The 25487-nt window shown below is 49.6% G+C and overlaps 1 protein-coding gene across 2 annotated transcripts in view; it reads right to left on the minus strand.

Annotated features, from left to right (window-relative positions):
- QTGAL (queuosine-tRNA galactosyltransferase) overlaps positions 1–25487 on the minus strand; it is an 88529-nt gene that overhangs the window by 34162 nt on the left and 28880 nt on the right. For both annotated transcript variants that reach the window (XM_075562441.1, XM_075562440.1), the window contains exons 5-6: positions 17952–18017; positions 10361–10456 (exon numbers count right to left, since the gene is read on the minus strand). In XM_075562441.1, the coding sequence (XP_075418556.1) occupies positions 10361–10456; positions 17952–18017 (162 nt within the window). The remainder of the gene's footprint in view (positions 1–10360; positions 10457–17951; positions 18018–25487) is intronic.

Genomic DNA, 25487 nt, shown 5'->3' on the forward strand with positions numbered 1-25487 from the left:
GACAGGTATGCAAACTTCCAGCATTCTGACATCTTCACACCCACGCACAAAGAAGAATAAACTTTGATGTGAAACTCAATTTCCATGCCTCCTGGAGTAGCATGGGGAGAAACACGAGCTCCCCTTTGAGATGGTGCATAGTGACTGAGGAAGCTTCCTTGGAACTCAGCATGTTCCTGGGGGAGGGAAGCTGACAGGAAGACGGCACGCTGTGTCCTGACCTAACTGACAGGCACTGGGATGAGCGCAGCGGAATATTTCCAAGTGACAGAGCCCAGATGGGTCAGAAGTGACGGGCGCTTACAATGAGCCCCACCTTCTGTGAACGATGGAACCCTGGCTAAAGAAGCCACCTGGCTAACCCTAGCCGTGTGCAGGTGAGAGCCAGGTTCTGGTCTCTGTGGTGGTGACCTGCCCAGGTGCCACCTCTGTTCAGCAGGAAGGGCACAGGGGTTGAAGACTGAGGGTGGGCTTAAGAGGCGTCTTTGCGGTTGGGTTGTCCCAGTAGTCAAGCTTCCTGAGACTCTTCGAGAGGATGCTCGTGCTCCTGCACGAGGGTCTGTCTGCAACGTGCACAGCATGTCCACTGTGCGTGCCCCGGGCTTAGGATGTGTGGAGGCATGCCTCGGTCGGGTCCACCCAGCTCCAAGGGCAGGGCTCTTCCTGGTGGTCCTGGGTCTAGAGATGGACTCCTCATGCTGTTGCAGGAGGAGACAGCTCAGTCCAGCAGGGCTGCAGGGCTGTCCAAGGACAGGTGCTCACATGGCTGCCCGCTGGGAGCAAAGGTGGCAACCGGGGCTCCCTTCCCAGGGTGCCGCAGGCCAGCAGTGCGTTAGTGCCTTTTCTGGAATGGGAAGGCACACACGGTTCTTGAGAACCAGATGGCCGGCGTGAAGCAGCGTTTGAGAGCAGTGGATGCGTCTGTGGGTGGGTTGGACGGCTGGGAGGCCGCTGTGGAGAGCATCTGCCTGAAGGGGGTGGGCTCAGGAGCAGAGGGAAGCCAGCGGGTGAGGAGCTGCTGCCGACGAGCATTTTCAAATCCTGGAAGGTGGAGACTAGAGGGTCGCCGTGGTGGGAATGCGTACACTCAGCCAACAAAGGGAGCCACGTTAGCATCTGGCCACGCATTTTCTATGACAACTCAAGGCCAAGGCCGGCAGCCAACAAAGAAAGAAGGGGCAGCGAGTGGCTAGGAGATGTTCAGGACAGGAAGAGACACGAGGGATGGTGGGAGGGTGGGCAGGCAGTCCTGAGGGACCTCACACGAGGGGAAAGAACCCATCAAAATCGCCATGAAGGAAATCAAGGAAGTACTGGCACAGAGCTACTGCTCTCTCATGGCCTCCCCCCTGTGTAAGGCCACCATCCCCTCGCTCTAAACTGCCCCCTGGCATCCGGGACGCTGTGATTCAGGCTATGTCAAAATGCCCCTGTGGCATGCTCCAGGGACACAGGACACGCTCAGATGAAGTGTTCTTTGAGTTTGGGAACAATAAGAAGTCTGAAGGGGCAGGACCAGGAGTGAGGGCAGCTGGTGGCTGCCCTCAAAGAGTCAGTAGGTGCATTATCGTAATGGAAAACATTCCTTGGGCTTGAAGATAAACAAGCAGCCATCTAGCTAAGAAGCAAACAAGCCCACATGGAAGAAGCACACCAGCCTGTGTGATCACAAGGTGTCAGTGGAATCAGGCATCAAAGACCCAGAACAAAAAAATCATATCGTTGTGAATGAGGGAGGGCAGAGTGGAGACGCAAAGCCCATCTGTAGACAATTGGACATCCCCTTACAGGGGGCAGGGGGGCCCCAAGAGATGAGTCAGTCAGGGTGCAGTAAAGTACCGATGAAACACCTAACTTTCCTCTAGTTTTTTAATGCTTCCTCCCCACCCACTATCATGACCCGAATTCTACCTAACAAATCTGGCTAGACCAAAGCATGTACACTGGTACAGATAAGAGTTGGAAACACAGGGAATCCAGGGCAGATAAACGCCTCAGGACCAATATTGACAGTAGCAATACCAGGACAGGGAGAAGATAGGTTGAAGAGGAGTAACCGATCATAATGATCGATATATAATTCCTGCTCCCACCCAGGGGGACAAACAACAGAAAAGTGGGTGAAGGGAGACAGCGGACGGTGTAAGATATGAAAATAATAGTAATTTATAATTTATCAAAGGTTCATGAGGGAGGAAAGGTAGAGGAGGGAGGGGAAAAATGAGGAGCTGATGCCAAGGGCTCAAGTAGAAGGCAAATGTTTTGAGAATGATGATGGCAACAAATGTACAAATGTGCTTGACACAATGGATGGATGGATGGATGGACTGTGATGAGAGCTGTATGAGCCCCCAATAAAATGATTTTTAAAATCCTTGAGCAACTTTATCTTTTTCTCAAAAAGCAGTTTTTCATTTCTTAAACGTCTTCGTAATAAGCCCCAATAATCTTCCTGTGTCCTAGACAAATTATCCTATCAAGAGTATCCCTTTGACATCACAAAAACATCTGCCTTCTGAGCTGACCCCTCAGCCTTCAATTTACATGGCACAGAAGATCCCCTCGGGAGCCAGTTTTGAAGGGACTTTACGGAGACCACGAGTGCATGACCGAGAGACCTGCCTACAGTCACCCACTGACGGCAGAGACATGTCCGTCTACCGGTGGCAGAGACGTGATGTCCGTCCACCGGTGGCAGAGACGTGATGTCCGTCCACCGGTGGCAGGCAGCGACATGTTTCCACACGTTCTGTTTGGAATAACCCATGTGCGCAGTAACAGGAACCAGAGGAGTCGTCACGTGTATAGAGAGAATGAATGGAGAGGAATGGTTCAGAAGAATTGGGAAGGGCGCTGCAGTGGCCGGGGGCGTTGCAGGGCAGTCAGTCGCATGCGGGAACCCTCGATGAGAGCTGTGCATTCAGCATCACACCCACCGCCGGGCAGAGAATGCTCACGGATCAAAAGCCTGAAGTTTGTAAGGAGTCAAGTCTACCCAAGCCGAACACCAGATTCCATGCAAGCTGAATCACAGTCACAGCTGCTCCCCTGCAGATAATGACGAGCTGATTCTAAGTCCAATGGAAATCCCAGGACTCAGAACAAAGCTGGAACCACCTTCCTCCACTTGCTTCTGAGACTCACGTAACTGAAAGAAGTACTCGTGGCATCAAGACATAAAAACAGGCCCCGCAGAGCAGAGTCCAGAAACCATGTGCAGTGTGCAGGCACAGGGCCCACTGAGGGCAGTCCAAGATGCAAGGTAAGTTGGGGGAGAAAAGACAGCCTTTCAACAAACGGTGCTGGAAAAAAGTAGACGATCATGCACACGCAAAATGAACTTTGGATCATACAAAATTAACTCAAAATGGCCCATAGGTCTAGATGTAAAAGCTGGACTATAACCCTCTCAGAAGAAACCACAGCAGAGTGTCTTTGTGCCCCTGGGTTAGACAAGGATTTCTTAGATATGATGCCAAAAGCTCAGTCCATTTTGTAATTTGGAAAATTATACTTCATCAAAATCAAGAGCTTCTGCTCTCTGAAAGATGCTATTAGACTAAAAGCCACCAGCTTAGGGAAAGATCTAAAAATTACATATCTGACAAAGGGCTTGTATCCAGGCTATATAAAGAATGCTTAAAATTCAATTAAAACAAAAAATCTATTGACAAAATGGGCAAGATATTTGAACAAAATTTTTTTATAAAGATCCATGGGTCACTAAAGAAATATAAGTTAGTGCCACAATGAGATGTTATTACAAACCTATTACAATGCTTAAAATAAAAAATCCTAACTAAAGCAAATACTGCCGAGAATGTGGGGTAACTGGGTCCTCCCTCGTGCCCTGCTGATGGGAATGTACAATGACTCCGGCGGTCTGGAGAGCAGCAGAGCTGGTAGCTCTGGAGCATAACCCTATACTCTCAGCCAACGCTACGCCCCTCAGTGTTTCCCCCGAGGAAGGAAAGCACTGCGCCCAACAAGGCCACAGACACAAAGGTTCAGTTGTATTTGTGACCACAACCCACTGTTCACCAGCGGAGAGTGGAAGAAGAGCTTGTGTTATATCCACACAATGAATATTAATGATCAGTTTTTAAAAATCACAGGCTATTGATACACACAACTATATAGATGAAATCTCAACATAATGAAGCTGTAGGAAAGAAATCCATTCTCACAGTTTAGGAGTCCACAAGTCCAAATTCTGAGCATCAGCTCCATGGGAAGCTTTCTCTCTGTGTGGCTTTGAGATAGGCTCTTCCTCCTCTTTTGGCACCTGTGGCCTTGGCGTCTCTTGGAGCTCTCCAGGTGTCTTGGCATCAGTCTTCCCTTGGGTCTTGGAGGTTCTCAGCGGAGGGACCCTGGGTTCAAAGGACCCGCTCCACACTCAGCTCTTCTTTCTGGGTGACAGTAGGCTCCCCTTCTCCCTCTGCGCACTTCTCGCCTTTCATCTCCTGTAGACAACGTCCGCCATACTCCAGGGGAGGGCAGAGCACATCGTGGGCATGATTACATCACCACCTAACTGCCATGCTACAGAACCATGTCTCAGCCAAGTGGGCATGTACGTCTGATAACACATTCAATCCATAGCATTTTTATTTATATGAAATTCTAGAAATCCTGCCTAGGGGTGAGCAGAGGAAGGAAATATACAGATACGCAAAGTTTTCAGGAAAAATATTCACCACAGGGTGTCATCAGCTGCCCAAATGCCCACTGTGTGGCAGGTGGCATGAGTGGCACGTTCTCTACCCTCCTTAGCTTCTTTCTTGCCTTTGACTGGTAATGGGCTCCTTTCCATGCCAGGCCAGCTGAACACTGGAACCCAAGGTGGCTTCGGGCTCTGTCAGTCACCTCCTTTACACGAAAACCTATCATCTGTTTTCCTTTGTGCCCCAATTAAATGTTGCCATTTTTTCCCTTAAAAAACAAAAAACACATGCTTTCATATGTAAATCACTTATTGCGGTAAGCCAACCATGCCCTCCTGAAAGTGCTGAGGCCCTGCACCCTGTCAGTGCTCTCAGCTGCATCCGCAGGCCTGCAGCCCGGCCCTGGCGGAGGGTGACGACGAGGAGCTCCTGGGGCTCAGCACTGCTGGCCGTGATCCGGCCAACCCCATCCCTGACACGGAATGACTGCCACTCAAGACACACCCTACACTCGTCCTATCTTCTCAGCATAACCAAGATAGCCCATTCCCAAGTGGGTTCTAACTACAGACATACACACCCACGAGGCCCCAGTGTCCCTGCCCAAAGCCTCCACGACTGTCTGCCAGCACTCTGAGTGCCGTGGGTACTCCTGTCACCTCTCGGGACCTTCCTGCAGCAGAACCTGAAGGTAGAAGGAACTTCACTGACCAGCATCCTCACTGGTGAACTGCTACCATCAACCTGCCAAGTCCTAGGTCCCTGACTAGGTGAGGCCAACTGAAGATGACCTCAGGGGGGTCCAGAGGCCCTGCCCACAGAGAGGCTGCTTATCATCCCGAGGGCCTGGGCCTGCCAAGAGCAGGTCAGTCCTGGGAGTTCTGTGAGAGGGCCCTCCCTAAAGACACCCTGTGAGTCCCGAGGAAGCTCTGTGTGGAGCACAGATATGTTCAACCCAACCACTGCAGGAGCCAGACACCAGCAGGGAGAGCACCGATTCCCTAGCCACGAGAACAAGGCACAGTGGGGGCTGACGTCACTGCGGGCTGACACGGGGAGGATTCTACACAAAACGATGGGTAATGCTGGCAATTTAGCCGACAGTCAGGTACAGAGCTGGAAAGGCAGACCAGAAAACTGAAGACAGGCCATCTGGAAAGAGGCAAGTGAGTTCCTGACACTGGCCAACAGGTCATGGAGGGATCTGCGACCCCAGTGAGTACTCACCCACTAGAACCTTCTACAAATTGAGTTTTTTTCTTCCAAATATAATCTTTTTATTGTTCAATAGAAGTACCACCCAGATATGGTCAGAGGTTATGAAGATACTCTTGTAGTGGACCTTGAGATACATGACAACTGTTTTCCATGAAATTGAAATTGTGATGATCCAGGAGGCAAGGTGGCTTGTCTGTCACACGTGTCTTCTCGCCTCTTTCCTGGCCACTCCTGATCGTGCTCACAAGTTCAAGAACAGAGTGGCTATGGTAGCGAGGAGGTCAAGCAGGGCTCAACACTAAATTCAGAACCAGCTATTCAAGAAGGTTCTAAGAGCTGTGGCGTCAACCTGTTAGCTCTAACCGACACACCCTGCTGGGTCCTGCACCGCCCTCACACCTTGACTGTTGGAGCCACTGTGTCTTCCCGAGTTTTCAGTGGCCCTCTACTGCTCCAAGTCTGATGTCCTTCCCCCATTACTGGCCTCTCTTGCTAACAGGTCCAAGGTCCAGAGGATGAAGTATCACCATCTTCGCTTCTAAGGAGCCTTCTGGCTGTATGCTGCCCCCTCCAGGATAGGTGTGTTTGTTTTTTTGCAGTCTGGGTATATTCAGTACTCTTCATCCTCAGCATAACTCAAGGGTATCAAGGATTCTTCTGGGTCCTTTATTCATTGTCACTAGCTTTCACATGCATATGAGGTGACTGGAAATATCAAGGTGTACCTTAGTTCTCAAAGTGACATCTTTGCCTTTTAATACTTTAAAGAGGGTTTTTGCAGCAGCTTGGCCCAATGTAACTGTTGTTTGACCTAGCTGATGCTTTCCTGAGCAATGATCGTGGACTCAAGCAAATGAATTCTCTGACATCGACCCTTTCTCTGCTTATTCGATGCTGCTCATGGTCCAGGTGTCCACCCCACTGCCCTCGAAAGTCCCAAGAGTCTTTCAGTTCCTGCTCTTGTGCATTCATCCTTTCTGAATGCGCCCAGGTTCTCCTACCCAGGAGGTCTGCAGTGCCCTGCCTGTGTGCTCACTCACTGGGCTAGGCTCCAGGTGGGCTACTGCAACAGCCCATCACATCCAGGTGCAGCACACAACACAGCGCAGAAGTGGTGGGGCTTTAGGAAGAGAGTGAAGTTCTGCCTGTGCCACCCCATCCCTACCCCAAGTCATAGGAGTGGCTCCCAAAGAGGTGGGTGGGGACCAGGCTGCAGGAAGGGCAAGCACAGGAACCTGAACCTTCCTAGGGGAGGCAGCAAGAGGAACAGATGGTGGAGGGATGGCCAGGTGATCTGGGAGGATCTTGGGCTGGGCCAGAGTCAAACCCAATCCCACTAGTACCCTAGCCTTGTATTAAGCAAGGCCAACCAAGGATGCCTTTCCACCATTCTATTACCTAGCTATGGGCCAGCCCCCATCCTCAAGCAGTCAGGCCCCTACCACAGACAGCCCTGAAGCAGTCCCACCCTGATTATTCTCAGTTCTGGGGGATCCTGGGTACACCCTCAGGGAGGATGCTGTCAAGAACGGACACGTTTGAGTTAACATCTGTTCTAAGCATGGAGAACTTCCCCTTTGGGTTGACCAGGAATTAGCAGAACTTGAGGTTTTATAGTACTCTATTGTAAATGTCTATAGACCAAATAACAAACAGGCTCAGCTCACATCACACAGTGCCTGGGTCGGTGCACGGGGACAGAAGGTCACATGCGCGGCAGAGGCGAATTCAAGCATGGCACGCGTCCCCTCGGTTCACGCCAGGAACCTCAGACCTTGGCAACCCTGCCCTACTAACAACAAGCAGTGGTGAAGAGCAAGTATGGTATGGAATGGTCATTATTTCTATTACAATTAACAACTAAGTGTTCCTGTGACCCCTGACTTGCAACTGTATTCCTGGTTGAAAGTGTGCCTGCTCCATCTAAACAGATTCTGAATTGTGCTCCTAGTGTTGAGTTACATAGTTTCCGCATGACTCACATTTCTACCAGAAAATCAAAAACACTGCAGAAATGCCAGCTCAGCAGTTGCCTCCTGCCGCTGCTTCCCTTCCTCCCTCGGGGCTCTGCCTGTCCACAGGGCCTGAAGGTGCCATGCTGGGTGCTCAGGGAAATCAGCAGCTTCTTTGACAGCGGTTCTCAACCCGTGGGTTGAGACCCCTTTGGGCATTGAACGACCCTTTCACAGGGGTCTCCTGATTCTTAACAGTAGCAAAATTACAGTTATAAAGTAGCAACAAAAATGATGTTATGGTTTGGGGGTCACTACAACATGAGGAACTAGATTAAAGGGTCCAGGCATCAGGAAGTTGAGAACCAATGTTCTACGACTTCTCCACGTCTCTGCCCCACCCCCAACCCACTCCCGAGGCCCACCGGACTCTGTTATGAAAATGATTCTATGTTTAAAGGCTGTGTGTCTAAGAATGTGCCTCTTTGAAAAGACAGCAAGACCGAGCCCTGGGCATCCTTCTGTCCATGCATGTAGCAGGCTGAGTTGGGTGGCTGGAACCCCAGCCAATGGGAAGATGACGAGATGGGCGATGCCGCTGTGCCAGCTCCTCGCCACAGTAACCTTTAGGACAGAGCAGAGCTGCTGCGACTTCCGGCCACAGAGCCCCTAGTTGGCGACAGCCCAGCGTTTAACCGCTGTGCTACCAGGGCCCCCCCAAAACACGAGAGGAGGAGGCAGATCTGCAGACAGACGCCGCACAACCTGGTTCACATCGGAGCTGACCCAATGAGCACATGACCTTTGCCCTGGTTCATATGAGATCTGACCCAGTGGTCAGAGACCCTGGAACCCCAGTTCACATCATATCTGGCCCAGTGCAGCATCAATACCCCAGCCACTAAGAGCAGAGAGGGGTTGGTGGGTTGCTGAGATTCTGAGACTGCGTTAAAGCAGAGTCCCCCGCTCCAGCGCCCTCTCCCAGGCAAGGGGCTGATGTCCATGAGGGGACCTGTGACTGTGACAGGCTTGTGGCCACCAGGGTTCAGTCTCACGGTAGGGGCGGGCTGTCCATGCAGGACTTGGCAGTGTAGCTGCAGCCAGCCCCCAGGGAACAGGCTCCTGGAGGCCACAGAGCCACTCTGCTCTGCCTGAGTGCCGCCATCTCTGAGTGATGTACGGCCCCACCACCACGTCACCAGAAAGACCCCTGCCGGCACCCAGATTCCCCACAGGTAAATCAAGGTGGTCAGCAGGGGCTAACATCCTCTGGAAAACACAGGCCCAGCTCTGGCCTCTGAAAGGCCACGAACACAGCATGACCCTCCACGTACAGATGGCTGTGATGGGAGCCCACAGCATTGGACACACGGACGTAACACAGAGAGGTGCAAGGCCGGGAGCACAGCCCATCAACTCTGGCGTCTGGTGGTCGACCACCTAGACCTGCGGCTGACAGGGAAGCAGCAGAGAACTGGATTTCCCAAGGAAATGTGAAGTGGAACCACCACAAGGGACGCCTTGGACATCACCGTACTGCTGGGGGGCAGCGGTCACTGAAGTCGGTCAGGGGGGATGATGGAACCACACTGGACTGCAGATCAAGGTCACACCCAACACCCAAGTGCACAGGAGCCTAGGTGCAGTGCACACAGCCTACACAGTGGCCTCTCTCCATCACTGCCCTAATAGCACCCTCGCTGTGGTCCCGATGCCGCTCCCAGCAGCCCAACAGGGCAGAGGAGAGCCATGTCACATGGAAGGAGGCTGCTTGGCCTTCCTGTGGAACACTGGTGGGTTTGAACTATCCACCTTTCCAATGGTGGCCAACGCGAAACCCACTGTGCCACCGGGGCTCGCTCCAGCCTATAGCAGGGAAGGCGTGGGGCAAGGTGAGGGCAGAGGAGAGGGGTGGGGGTAGATCCAGTGAAGAGGGGCAGAGGGTGCCGAGTGGCAGGCACTACTGAAGGGGATGTGGAGGTGCCCACCTTGTGTCCACTGCCAGCTTTGGCCGGGGATTCCTCAACCCAAGTGTCCAGACTCAGAAGACCAGGGAGTAACGTTCTAACATCGTAACAACCCTACCCTTCTTCAAGTTGTGCTGGAGAAGCCGGATAACGTTTCAATGGCTTTGTTCTCCAGATGTTCCGGAGAAGCACTAAGCACGGCGGCACTTGAGGTTATTTGGGGATTGCGAGACAGAATGAGCACAGCAACCCCGTCATTCTTACCAGTGTGTCTCACGATGGGTGTCCCTATTGGTTCCTGATGACAGGCAGAAAGAGAGTCCCGCCCCACCCCCACCCCGCTCAGCCGTCCAGGTGACATATGAGGCAGCCTGAGCTGTCCAAAGCAGCCAGCCCTGACAAGCACACATCCACACAGGCAGCCCGGGCTCTCCCAGCCAGAGGCCACGCCAGATGAGCAGCATATCCACATGTAGCACAAGGCAGTGTCTTGCTCAGAAATGACCTCTCAGCCCCAGGGGACACCGGGACTAGAACTAGACAGGGAGGAGGAACACACCTGGGTGAGAAGCTGGTCTGCAGACAGCTGGTTGATCCAGCGTGTATACCTCTTGGTGGAGTCAGGGGGTTCTCTTCTCACTTGGCAGCCAACAATCTGTAAGGCAAACACAGGGCTTGAGAGGATGTCCACATGGACACATGCATGTGCTGCTGAGCCAGGGGCGGGGGCTGGGGGGTTGGAAGACACTTCCTGCCACGTGCAGGAGGGGAGGGCCCCCCACCACCTGGGGACAGGTAGGGGTCCAGGCCCGAGGGAGCTCTTGGTGGAGGATGAGTGGCAGCTGCTCTTGGCTGGATCATGAACACAGTACCGACAGTTTCCCCCGACACACTCAGGTAAAGTAGTCCACGTTCATGCAAACACAAGGGTCAGATTTACTTTGAAGGCAACTCACTGGACCCAAGAAAGCTCCATCACAGCTTCTGGGGCAGCAAATGGGAACAGCCTCGCTGGTGACATGCTCATTCAGCCTTGTCAGGGGCTTTGAGTTGTTCTGTGTGCAACAGAACGGAACACTGCCTAGTCCCGCGCCACCCTCCCAGCGTGGCTCCATGTGCAGCCGCTGCTATCCGTCTCTCTCCCTTTCCATGGCCCTCTATCAGCAGTGACGTCCTTCTCCAGGGACCAGTCCCTCCTGAAACCATATGCAAAGGGTGTGAGATCAAGTCTCGACATGCTCTGTCCTAAGGAGCATTTTGGCTGTCTTTGCTCTCTCTCCTGGCAGATCATGGTGTGTCCCATGGAAAAGCATTCATTTCTAGGTAGCTATGTCCCACAGCTGATGGCTCAGAAGACCGCCTGGTCTAGCTTTTCACTCTCCCACAAACTGGACTCACCTCCCTGTAGAGCCCCCTCCTCTGAGCCACTAGCCATGTACATCCACCTTGTGAGCTGCTCTGTGCTCCTCTTTCCATCCACTGGTACAAGATCACAAACAAGATCTGACGCTAGTTTCTAACCATTTCCTTCCATCCTCAAACCTTGACTGAAGCACTGACCTCGTCCAAGCAATGGCACACTCCCCTCTAAGCCCCCTGGCCCAACCCAGCAACCCATCTGCCTGCCCTGACTTCCTGAGCTCTGCCCCCTCTCCATGACTGCGATTTCCTTTCTTGCCCTATGCCACTGGCTTGACATCCAGCACTGTGCAGGAAGTGTGCTCGGTTAAAGCGGACAGCCTTGTTCCGGGTCCCAGGACAAAAGCATTCACTCTTTCGCCAATCAGTATGCTGTTGTGTGTCAGTATAATGTCAGCGCCAGGTTTTGTTCTTACAAGGTGTTTCCCACTATCTCCCATCTTCTGAAAGGTTTCCTCATAAACTGGCACAGGACCTGGCAGTATTTCATTTAGCTGGATGAACTGGCACTGACACTATTATTTTATGTGCTGGTGATTGCATTTTGTTAAGGACTTTGCATGTGCACTCATGAGGGACAATGGTCTCTGTATGGTCTTTGCCTGATTTGGCAGTTGAGTAACACTGACTTGCTAAAATGAGCTGACTTCTCTCCTTCCTTTTCTGCTATTTGGTTTGCTATCTGTTGAGAGTTGGAGTCTCCAACATAAGGGTGAGCCTGCCTGCTTCGCACGTTGGTGACTACTGTTTCTCTTTGTACTTCCTGCTCTGCCATTCAGTGCAGAGATGAAGCTGGATGTAGGCTCTGGTGGGGCTGACTTTTCAGCAGAAAAGTGTCCTTTGCCATCTTGGGTAAGTTTCTTTGCTCTAAAGTCTATTTGATCAACTACTAATAAAGCCACTCCTGCTTTCCTTTTATTAATGTTTTGCATGGTCAATGAAAATATAGTCACAGACAGAGAGAAGGTATTTTCAGCCATACATCTGATAAAAGAGTCTTATCAAGAATATGTACAATGTTCTCAATGCTCAGTAATAAGAAAACAAATAACCTACGTGAAGAAAAAAAGCACTTAGAAAATTTGAACAGCTCGTTCATAAAACAAGATTCATGTATGGGCATGTGTGCTCAATGTTAGTCATTAGTACACAGAAACTGTACACTTCATTACAGTATTTTACTTTGTCTTCTTGTGCTGCCCTTTGAAATTTTCTGTTCAGCTCTTCAACTTCATTTCTTCCCTTTGCCTTAGGTACTTCTCTTAGAGCAGCTATTACCAACACAAATACGACGGGCTACTCAAGCAACTCACTGAATTAGTGCACGCAGTGGGGCGTCACCTGGGAAGGTTCTCTCTGGTCACAGTTCATTTTTTCATAAAAGCAGTTTCACTAGAACCTCATTTTTTGTGATGGCTGATTTAAGAGAACAGCAGCGTGAGGCTGTGGGATTTTATTTTCTGCTCAAGAGAAATGCAGCAGAAACTGTTGTGATGTTGAACACAGCTTACAATGGTAGCGCTATGGGAAAAACCTCAAGTATATGAGTGGTTTTCTCTTTTTAAAAAGGTAAAATGTCGATTGATGACAAATCTCATTCTGGAAGTCCATCAACTTCCTGAACAGATGAAAATGTTGACTCGTAGGGCATTTGGAGTTCTTTCCACCAGGTCAGACTGTTAGTCAAGCTTCCTATTTAGAGGTTCTGAAGAGATAGCATAACAGTGTGCAACAAAAAAGGCCCGATTTGTGGGAGATGGGAGACTGGTTTTGCCACCACGACAGTGCACCTGCTCACGCAGCCATCTCAGCATGCTAGTTTTTGACAAAATACAGCATGCTTCTCATGTCCCACGCACCTTACTCACCTGACCTTGCTCTGTGCAATTTCTTTGTTTCTGCAAAAGAAGGGGGGCATAAAGGGACAGCGATGTGATGAGGTAGAAGAGGTGAAGAAAAAAATGAGGGAGGTGCTGTCAGCCATCCAAACAGATGAGTTTGAAAAATGTCTCCAAGATTGCAATCGCAGGTTTGACAAATGTGTTAAGTGTAACAGAGAGTACCTTGAAGGTGCTGAGGGTGTTTTGTTAAAACATTTAAATATATAGCTTTGGGAGGGGGGGGGGATTCCAGGGTTTTTGGGTGGGGGTATCCCCTCCTATGTCTCGGAAGAAGTACAGCCAGAATACTCCTTAGGGACAAGGAGATGAGACTTCATCTCACATGCTTTGGACATGTTGTGAGGAGAGACCAGTCCCAGAGAAGGACATGATGTTTGGTAAAATAAAGGAAGGCTCTCGCCAAGGTGGACTGACAACAGCTGCGACAATGGGCTCAAACACAAGAATGCTAGTGAGGAGGCGCAGGACCAGGTAGTGTTTTGCTGTTTATACACAGTCACTACGGGTTGTAATCGACTTGATGGGACCCAACAACAACAACAACAGAAATGAGAACCGCGACAACACTACACACACCCCCGTTACAGCATCTAAAGGATAACCGGCTGCACCAAGTACGGATGAAAAGGTGAAACAAGAACTCATACAGTGCTAATGAGAACAGTAAACCAGTTTGACAATTTCCTAGATGAATTAAGCATGCACCTAATCCAGGGCTTCCCCACACAAAAACTTATAATAGCTTTGCTTGTAATAGGCATAAACTGAAAAACATCCACCGATAGGTGAATGGATAAAAAAATCTGTGAAATACCCAGAAAATTGAATACCATCCAGCAATAAGCAGTGATAAGCTACTGTGGTATGCTTCAACCTGGGTAGATCTTAAACTAATGATGATCCTGAGTGGGAGAAGGGGGACACAGAGCAGTACTGCGGGCTCCGTGTCTGTGGCATTCAGAAAATACACTCTAGTCTACAGTGGCAGCGAGCAGGCCAATGGATGCGTGGGGGGCGGGGGGAGGGGGAAGTGAGGTAGCAAGAGGGGCAGAAGAATGGCAAAGGGATGTGAGGAAGTGTGGGGGGCGATCAAGAGTCAATAGCTTGACTGTGATGGCAGTGTCACAGGGGAATCCAGGCATCAAAAGTTACTAAACTGAACACTCTGCCATTCACTGCATGCCAATTATACATCAATAAAGCCCCAAGCTCCTTTAAAACAAAGGAGAAATTCAAGAACTGAAAAGTATAATTGCTGAACCTAAGAACTTCCTACAGTATTTTAGCAGAGGAATAGATGTAGCTGAAGGGCTGGGGGTGGGGTGGGGGTGGAGGGTGGTAGGAAACCTTCCACAGGAGCCGAGGGCGAAGGCAGAAGAGAGCACAGGGTCAGCAGCAATGCTGAGGGACACTAGAGTCCCAGGGGAAGCAGGGGCTGCAGCAGAGGGAGAGAGAAGCATGAATGTGGCAGAAAGCAATGGTGGGAGAATTTTCCAAAACAAATAAAGCTATCAGGAAATGCTGTGTGCCTCGAGCAAGATAGATCCCGAGAAAACCACGGCTTAACACATACAGCTGCTGACAGCCAGAAAACTCTGAAAGCCGTCAGATAGCAGCGTTGTCCTTAAGGAGCCAAGCAGCCATGAAACAGGCCGGTGGGACATTCTAGACATCTCTACAGAAAAGACCCACTAAAAAATCAAGTGACTCTTGAATTGTTTTCCTGTTGGGCCAGGACTCTGCTCAGGAACAGGTTTGCTAATGGCTGGCCTGCCTAACGCCTATTGTTGTAACCGCTTCTCTTCCGGCCTTGCCAGTCTGCGGGGCGGCCCATCTCACTGAGGCCCCTGCAGCAGGGGAGAGCTGCCCCACAGGGAACCTTTCTGGGGCAGAGTCGAATCATGTGGGGTCACTCTGAGTTGGAATCAAGTGGACAGTGCTCAACAACCACAATCTTTAGGAAGGCAAATCGCCAGCCCTTCCTCCTGAGGAAGCCTGGGGGAGTTCAAACCCTTTCCAGTTAGCCATGTAAGCAGGGTGCCACCACAGCCAGCTGTCCTGTCTACACTGGCTTGCAAAAAGAACGTGAGGGTAACACAAGCAATTTGTGCCTAAATCCTCTGCTTCAGAAAGTATCCCAGACACCATGGTGACCAGAGGGCTCCCTCTGTACCCAAACGCCTGAACCGAGGCCAGGCCCCTGACCGCCTCATCTTTGTCCTGAGCAAGGGGATTCGAACCTTAAACCTTGCAGTTAGCAGCCTAAAATGAAAGCTTTACTCCGTCGATTTCACAGCAGTGATCTTGCCCCTTCACATTTCTTTTGTTTCCCAAACTCAAAATTTCAAAGACTCTGAAGTCTAGTAGACTTGTCCGTCATTCTATTCCCCAGCACAGCTGTTTGGGGGCTACATCCAGGCTGGGACAGCACGCTCTTTAGAGTACGCCGAGGTCTCCTCCGGCCCTGCACTGGACACACTTACAACAGTCTGTCAGGGGCATTCTTACAGTTGTCAATAAGCTGACCCCAGCTCGTGTCCCACCCAGGTGGCCTTGGCAACACTCTCTCTGCCAGAGCAACTCCCTAAGGTGACGGTAACAGCTGGTCCCTTCCTCTCAAACACCCATGCTCTTGTTCGAAGATGCAACGAACACAGGAGCATATTGGCATTCACGACAGGAGAGAGTGGAAGGTGAAGCTGGACTTCGGGGCATCGGGAGGCCCGGCTGGCAGGAGTGTGCTGGGCTCTGAAGTGTCCATCTGTTGGCCTGTGAGAGGCCGAGGGGAGTCCCCATGTAGCTCTCCCACCCCTTCCTGTCTGATGGACCAAGAAGACCAGGTCACCCTTTCCATCCTGCTCTTCACCTTAACAGCCCATCATTGATCACGGCATCTGTCTGGGACCTCACGGGGGCCCCTTAAGCCTCAGGGACCACCAAACACTATCACCCACAAAGGGTCCATTGACTCTGTCCAACTGCCCTTCTAGAACTAGCCTCTGCTCTGACTTGCACTTTCAGGAGTTATTCAGGGTTCCTGTGGGCGGCTGCCATCGGGTCCTGCACCCTTGTGTGGTTTTATTCCAAATGTCCTCGTAACGATAATGACCACGTCCAAGCACACTCTTAGCATTCACTTCATTCTGCAGGGACCCAGAGCAAAAGACAAAGTACAACTGATGCAACTACTAACTGCAAATTAAGGGTCTGGAAGACCAGGATTCAAACAAAAACCCAGCAACACAGTAACGACGCCTGCAAAGCAAGGCTGTTCCCACAGCCCCACGGGTGCAGCGTGTGAGAGACCCATGTGAAGGGGCTTCGGGAAGTCCATGGGTGAATTCTGTTTGTGGCCAACAAGGAAGCCAGGCTCCTTCTTCCCTGAGTAGTGACATGGAAGAGTGGGTGAATTTAATGACAAGGTTAACAAGAAGAGGTGTGACCGGGACAACTTTATTAAAATGTAAATCACAGTTCTCCAGCTATGATGGAAACAAGTGGGACTTTCCAGCTTCTCTATGGGTCCCAGACATCACACCCATGCACCTGTGCTGTGGAAACAGCTGGAAGAAGCTCTGTGAGTGATAAGCTCTAACTCCACCCCCACCCTAACCACAACCTGCAAGAAGGAAGAAGCTTAACCAGAGCAGCTCTGAAAACCCCTTGCCCCTCCATCATCTTGGTACCAGACTCTTCAGAAAACTACTCTGTAGACTGTCTGGGCCACCCTCCCTCACGGGCAGGAGAATTAATCACACAGGATTCACAGAATACGGGCCAGTAGGAGTAGCAAGCAAAAGCAAAGTGAACTTGTTAAAGCAATTAACTTGAATGTCACAGTTTAGATCTGGGAGAATCTAGTGTCCCTCCATTCTTATCGAGCTGACACCCGTGGCAGGGAAGACATGCCCAGAGGCCCTGTCTGTCTCCTGTGTGGTCTCAGGGACAGAGTGCACAGAAGCCTGCCTGCTCAGAGGCCCCCCCCCCCATGTGTCTTCCCAACAGAGGAATCAGGTCAAATCAGCCTGGACACCTGTCTCCCCTGCCCACATGCCTGAGGGACATTGCCAGTGCTCTCTGCAGCCTTCGGGGGTAACCAGATAATACAATGATGGTCTACAAGGCCAGGTCGCATCAAGTCCAACTCATACTAGGGCCTCATCACAACAGGGGCATGGTTACACTAGGGCCAGCTCACACCAGGGCCCCAACATACCAAGGGTCATGGTCATGCCAGGGCTAGGGCACAGCCAAACCGCAGTGGGGGCCAGGTGACCCCAGGGCCCAGTAATACCAGGGCCAGAGCAGGGCAGCTCCCTTGTGGTAAGGCCGCCCCTGTGTGAATGAGCAGCCAACAGGACTGGCATAGCACACTTGGTGCGTGCTGTAGATCCTCCTGCACCCTATGACTGAGGCAGTCACCAACCCCTCAGCCTCCAACAGAGTCAGCGAGGTAGACAGCAGTGCCTCCTTCCCTAGGGGGCCACCAAGAGATCACTGTTCAGCAGGCACCAGCACTCAGGGTCTTGGGGAGAGGCCCAGGACACCTGGCTCCATTGGTGCCCAAGGAATGTCCTAACAGTGTGGGTCATGATGTGCGGGAGCCTACTGCTGACCCTGCTCCATACCTACGGTGGGTCACTGACTTAAAAAGAACAAGAGTTAATCCTTTGCACCATTTTAAAAGTAGCACTTGCCACCCACTGGCACAACAGGACGGTCACTTGTGCTCTGCAGGTTCAGCTGGAGAGGATGCTGGTGCTGCCACCATGGAGTATGGGCCGTTGGGGGGGGGGGGGAGGTGGAAGGGAAGGAGGGGCTGATACTTACACATCTGGGGTGATGAGCGGCAGCTTCGTGTTGCAGCCTCACCCGCTGTGGCATCATCACGTCATCCTGTGGGAAACAGCACAGCTTTATGCTCATGGCGTCAGTGACTCGCTCGCCGGCTAGCTTCTAGGTTCCCTTTGCCTCTTCAGCAAAGGCGCATATGCCAGCCCCCAAAAGGCCTGGTGCCACCCTAGCAACTGTTTAGAGCAGAGCAGGACACACAGGGATACCCATGTGGACAGACAGACAACTGCGCAATGGTAGGAAGTCAGAAGTGTGAGGAACATGGGGGACTGTGAGGTTTGTCAGTACCCCTCCGGGGTCAGGAAACAAACTGGAAGGAGTTCCCACCATGGGAGTGTCTGAAAGACAGTCTCTCGGTCAGAAAAACAGACAAAAGAACTCCCCTTGATGGAGGAACGGCGCAAGGAGAGGCTGGCCCGAGAGCGTGTGCGTGTGAAGTAACACTGCCCCTGGAGACCCGATTCTTCACAAACACTCCCAGGCTAGCCACTGGGCCCGTCCACAGCGGCACCGAGCGGCATCAGCTCTCCAGAGAGCAAGGCAGCCAGAGGACGGTCTGCTGACCGTGCAAGTAGAGAGTAAGTACTTTCTACCATTACTAGCAAGTAGCAACCAAAGAAAAAATAGAAAATCCCAGTATGACTGGAAATGTAAAAATGTACACCTAAATAATCGATCTGTAGGTGCGGAAAAGGGAACCAAACTGGGAAGGAGGAGGTACTTCGAACGACATCACTGTTGCTGTCAGGGGCCATCAAATCAGTTCCAACGCACAGCGACCTACGCACAGCAGAGTGAAGCGCCGCCAGTGCTGCTCTGCTCTCACACCTTCTGTGTGAGCCTGTTGCAGCCAGGGTGTCCATCCATCTGGTCACGGTCCTTCCTCTCTTTCTGGGATCCCTCCACTTCACCTAGCATCATATCCGTCCCCAGGGACTGGCTTCCCCTGATAACACGTCCGTCCAAAGTATGGGAGATGAAGCTCACCAGCCTTGTCTTTAAGGAGCGCTCTGACCGTACTTTTTCCAGAACAGATTTGCTGGTTCTTTGGCAGTCCAGGGTACCTTCAATCTTCTTGGCCAGCACCATAATCTAAATGCATAGATTTTTCTTCAGTCTTCCTTATTCAATGTCCAACTTTCACATGCTTCTAAGGCGAATAAAAATTCATGGTTTGGGTCAGATGAACCTTGATCCTTAATGTAACATCCTTGCTTTTCAATACTGGAAAGAGGTCCTGTGCAGCTGATTCAACCAATGCAATGTACTCTAAGATAAAAAAAAACAAACAAACTAACGGGCCTCACAGTCAATCTCATGAATACGGATGCAAAAATCCCAGACTAACTAGACCCAGCCATGCATTTTTCATATATATATATCCATATATATATATATATATATATATATATCCTTGATAGTATCTATTAGAAAATTAGAAATAGAAAGGACATTCTGGGTCTAAATAAGAGGTATCCACAGGACACTTGAAGACAGAATTCAATACAGCACAGGGTAGGCATCTCCCCTTGTGAGCCTAGCAGTGGGGAGAGGGCACACCTGCCACAACCCACCCAGTGCTGCGCCTGTCCCAAGCACAGGTCAAAAGCTGGGAGCACAGGAAGAAAGATGCTACATGGTGCAGAGTGCAGAGGCTCTGCAGATAAGTGACAAGACTTAACAAACACGTTTAACAAGGTTAACCAATAAAAAGCAAACCGCTAAAACTAGATATGTATGCCAGCAAAAAATAGGTTAAAACAAAAGTTTAAAAAGCTTTACAATAAATGGCATCAAAAGTATGAAATGCAAAAACAAATAAATAAAAAGCAAAAAAGGTATGAAATAGACAGAAGACTGGCTCATGTCACGTGAAGACAGCAGGGGACCCAGGTCCCTAGCTCCATCTAGAGCCAAGTCCACAGGGAAAGCTACTTCAGTGTGAAATCTTATCAAGTCCAAGGGCAGCAAGCATGTGAGGGACAGAGAGAGCACATGCCTGGTTGGCCAAGCTGGCCCCAGGACACCATCAGCAGAGGAGAGAGAAGAAAGCTGCGCCCTCCGGAGGCAGGTGTGTGGTCAGGGCTAAGGGTTTCCCGACTGTAAGTGCCAGTCCCTGTTGAACAATGAGCACAAGACTGTGACAGACACTGTACACAGCAGAGCCAGGGGCTGGGAGAATCGGCCATACCACCACCCTCTGGCTGAGGTGACCCTGGGCCCTTAAGAGGTCCTGGTGTGCTTGTGAGGCTCCTGTGAGCCTTCCCAGAACAAGCACCCTGCAGAGAGGAATGGTCTCCGAAACCCCTCAGATGGCTGATGAACACTCACTCTATGCGCACCACCTCCCTGCTGAGATCAGCACTGGACCACACCTGTAAACACAAATCGAGTCCTGAGCAGAGAAGCGCCAGGACGGTATGTATGCAAGGAGCAAGACCTCCGTGCCAACATGAAGAGCGTAGCAGGTACCCAAAGCCGCGCGGGGCACAGTGACTCTGAGGACCATAAATCAGGCCCGTGTTCTCCCAAGACCATGTTGGAGGAGGAAAAAACTTGCCGAAAAATGAGAGAATGAAAAGGTCTTTATTACACATGAAAAGTGAAGTGATATTTTCATAACGAGCCCAGATGTGTTTCTCCTGGGGGTGGGGGTGGGGAGGCAGGTCCCCAGACCTCTCAGCCTGCCCCCACAAGCCTCCCCTTCTGCTCTGGTTGAGTTCCACAATACTCACAGCTGGTGCCACATACCAAGAGTTGGTTTTAACAAAAGTCAGCTGGTATTTGCAAAAGCAACAGAGAGGAGCGAAAAGGATCTACACAAAGGGTTATTGAGCATGAACTAAAAAGTACTAAGTCTGCATCCCGAGGGCTATCTGAAGCTAGTCTTCTCTCACAGCATGAGGGTAGGTTCCAAAACCTCAGTATTTTTCAGCCCTAAAGTGCACAAGGCCCACAGGCTGGTTCAGATTCCACAGCGATAACCAGCTAAGTAATATTCTTGGCAACCCAGGGAAAAGAACTTTGATACATTATAAAAACAACATTCATTCAAGATGAAAGTTTCCTTTCTGACCATAAAAACATTGCACAGAAAAAGGCTACTCCCCCCTCCCCCCACATAATCAGCGTTAAACAAAAGGAGCTTAGAGTTGGGTAACTTCTGAGACAGAGTTGGGAGAGCGGGAGGGAGGAGCCCTCAGACACATGGCCTAAAAGTGGGTAGGAGTGTGAGGGTTGGGGTTATGTGTCAACTCTGCATGACCCTCACTGATCTGGCAGACATAATCTAATCATCTCCCATTTTGTAATCTGATGTGAGCAGTCAATCAATTGCAAGGAGGTGGGGGGGGGGGGTTCCTCGGTGTTGTGGTTTATATTCAATATATGAAGGCGCTTCAAAAAGTTCAAGGAAAAAGTCCATTATTTTATAATTTAATTTGTCCATGAACTTTTTTCCATCGTTTTATTGGGGGATCATACAACTCTCATCACAATCCATCCATACATCAATTGTGTAAAGCACATCTGCTCATTTCCTGCCCTCATCATTCTCAAAACATTTGCTCTCCACTTCAGCCCTTGGCATCACCTCCTCATTTTCCCCCTCCCTCCTGAACCCTTGATAATTTATAAATTATTATTTTGTCATATCTTACACTGTCTGATGTCTCCCTCCACCCACCCTTCTGCTCTCCATCCCCAAGGGAGGTTATATGTAGATCCCTGTAATCGGTTCCCCTCTTCCATTCAACCCTCCCTCAACCCTCCTGGTATCGCCACTCTCACCACTGGTCCTGAAGGAATCATCTGTCCTGGATTCCCTGTGTTTCCAGTTCCTATCTGTACCAGTGTACATCCTCTGGTCTAGCCAGACTTGTAAGGTAGAATTGAGATCACGACAGTGGGGGAGATGTCGGGGAAGAAGCTTTTAGGAACTAGCGGAAAGTTTTATGTTCCATCGTTGCTACACTGCACCCTGGCTGGCTCGTCTCTTCCCCACGGCCCTTCTGTAAGGGGAAGTCCAGTTGCCTACAATTGGGCTTTGGGTCACCACTCTGCTCTCCCCCTCATTCACAATGATATGATTTTTTGTTCTTTGATGCCTCATAACTGATCCCTTTGACACCTCGTGATCACACAGGCTAGTGTGCTTCTCCCATGAGGGCTTTGTTGCTTCTCAGCTAGATGGCTGCCTGTTTACCTTCAAGGCTTTAAGACCCCAGACGCTATCTCTTTTGATAGCCGGGCACCATCAGTTTTCTTCACATTTGCTTATGCACCCATTTGTCTTCAGTGACTGTGTCAGGAAAGTGAGCATCATGGAATGCTAGTTTAATAGAATTAAGTATTCTTGCATGGAGGGAGTACTTCAGTAGAGGCCCAATCTCCATCTGCTACCTTAATACTAAACCTATAAATATATGCACATAAATCTATTTCCCCACCCTCATATCTAAATATATTTACATATATACATGCCTTTATTTAGACCTCTATTAATGCCCTTTCCTCCTAGCTCTTTCCTCTATTTCCTTTTACTTCCCTCTTGTCCCACTATCACGCTCAGCCTTCATGTGGGTTTTAGTAATTCCTCTCAGTTACATTACCCTTGATCATGCCCTACCAAGCCTCCTACACCCTCCTCACTACCGATTTTTATCACTTGTTGCTCCCTTGTCCCTGGGTTTGTTAACAACACTTCCTCCCCCTCTTCCATGTCCCCTGGGAGCTGTCGGTCCCGTTGTTTTCTCCTCCAAATTGTTCATCTAGCCTATCTTATTTAGACAGACCATCCATGAACTTTTTAAGCCCTCTCATATATTTATGGTCCAGCAAAGCTCACTCTCTCTCAATCCTACACCAGCTTGCCATCCTCTGATCTCCAGTTCTTGAGACTTGAACCAGCAGCCTGTCATCTGACCTGCCGAGTTTAATTCCATCAGCCCGTGCAAGTACATGAGTCAGGGGAAGTCTCCAGCCTAACATCTGACCCATGGATTTGGGATTTACCAGCCTACAAAACTATGTAAGCCATGTCGTTGAAGTAAGTGTCTTTAGATGCATCTACATGTATGTATGTATACACACACACATGCACGCACGTACTTCACTGATTTTGTTCTCCTAGAGAACCTAGCCTAGGAGGGCACTGGGGATCAGAGTGAATATGTATAGGTTAATGGGAAATATACCACCTGTCTGTCAAGTTTGTCATACTGTGTTGGCTTGCATACTACTGTGATGCTGGAAGCTGGGTCACCAGTATTTTTAATGTAAGCAGGGTCACCCAAGGTGAATAGGTTTCAGCAGAGTTTCCAGACTATGAAGGAAAAGGTTGTCCACATTAGAGGGATTTCAGTCACTGAGAACCTTAAAAAGAACAGTGTAACATTGTCAGATACAGTGAGTCTTAGGTGAGAAGGCACTCAAATTTCAACTGAGGACGAGCTATCTCCTAAAAGGAGAGTCAACCTTAATGACATAGATGGAGTAATGCTTTGGGGGTCGTCATTAGCTGATGGAGCATGACTCAAAATGACAAGAAACAGCAGCAAACATCAATTAATAACTGCAACCTGGAATGTACAAAGTATGGATTTACAAAAGTTGGAAGTCATTAAAAATGAAATGGAATGCACAGAGATCTACACTGAGGCATTGGTGAGTTGAAATGGACATTGGCCGTTATGAATCAGGAAGTCCTATGACTTACTATTCTGGAATGTCAAATTCAAGAGGAATGGCACACATTCATCCTCAAAAGGAACATTTCAAGATGTCCTAAAGTAAAATGCTTTCTGTGATAATATCAATGTTTATAAGAAAGTCCAGATATTACAATGATTATTCAAATTTCCACACCAACCACTAAAGAAGTTGAAGAATTCTACCAATGTCTTCAGTCTGAAATTGATCAAATGTGCAATCAAGATGCACTGATAATTCTTAGTAAGTGGAATGCATGCGTGGAAAACAGAGGGGAAGACCCGTCGTTGGGAAGTACGGGTTTGGTGGCAGTAACTGTGCTGACAATCACAAGAGGATGGCACAGGGCCAGACAGTGTTTCCTTTGTTTCCTTCTGGTGGACACATGGTTGACAAGAGCTAGAAGCAACTGGATGGCACCCAACCACACAGCAATTTGAAATAATTACTTACACTTGTTGATTTCAAAACTAAAGAGTTACAGGAGTGGCATAAAGATAAATACATACGTTAAAAAAAACAGTTAACAACAGAGAAATAAGCACTTACAGCCACTGTCAACTGATTTTGATGGTGGTGCCAAGGCAATTCAGTGGAGAAAGGACAGTCTTTCAACACACAGTGCTGGGGCAACTCACTAGTTACATGCAGACAGATGAACGCAGACTGTGGCCTCACACCACACACAAAAATTAACTCAAAATAGGCCTATGGGTAAGAACTATAAAACTCTTGGAAGTTATTTATGAGCAAATCTTGGATTAGGAAAGGAATTCCTGGCTATGACACCAAAAGTTCAAGTGATAAAAGAAAGACATGATCACTTGGACGTCTTAAAAATCTAAGACCTCCAAAGCTTTGATTCAGATATAAATTTGACAAGAATGTGGAAAGAGAAGCTACAAATGGGAAAATATCCAGTGTTAACCTCTTCTGAACCTGCAGACACATACGCAGCCGGCACTGCAGAGCTTCAACCTGGTTGCAGAGACTAGCGCTGCTGCTGGAGGAGAGGGACTGCGGCCTACACAGGTCCCTGGAAGGGATGCCCAAGAGGAGCAAAACCCACAGGTCTCAGCACTCCTGCTCTGTTTTGAGGGATGTGAAGCACAGCCGGCTCCTGGAGGGGAACTCATATGATGACGGATCTGGAAGGCAGTCCACAACAGACAGCGCCGGCCCTGGTGGAAGGTCCAGATGCTCTCCCCGAGCCTGGGGAGGAGACAAGAACACTGACCAACATAACCTCTAGGGAACAGCATCCTGCAGACGCCAGCCAGCAAGATTTGAAAAATAACTAAAACATTCAGGGTTTGGAAGGAGAGGGAAATGGCACCATCATTAATCACAATGGAAATTACTGAGTGTAAATGCAAACCAAAATCATCTACAAAGAAATACTAGAATTAAAAGTGAATTCAGAAGTTTGGGGATATGGGATTGAGAAAATTAATTCCTTTATCTGTAAATTTTAATGATATCATTTACAGTAGTATCAAAAGACCCAAATAACTCTCCTGTGTGATGAGGCTTAAAAAATTCATGAAAAACTAAATTAAAAGATGATGGAATTTTCCCATGGACCCTTGAAGCCCCTCCATACTGAGAGCTCTGGTGGCACTGTCGGGGAGGCGCTGGATTACTAACCCAAGATGGGCAGTTCAAAGTCACCAGCCTCTCCACGGAGAAAGAGGATGCTCTCTGCTTCCATAAGGAGTTGCAGCTTCAGAAACACTATGCAGAGTCACTGTGAGTTGGAATCAACTCGATGGCAGTGGGTTTGGTTTGGGGGTTCTTCATATT

The sequence above is a fragment of the Tenrec ecaudatus genome, chromosome 10 (assembly GCF_050624435.1).
Source record: "Tenrec ecaudatus isolate mTenEca1 chromosome 10, mTenEca1.hap1, whole genome shotgun sequence".
NCBI classification, from domain to species: Eukaryota; Metazoa; Chordata; class Mammalia; order Afrosoricida; family Tenrecidae; genus Tenrec; species Tenrec ecaudatus.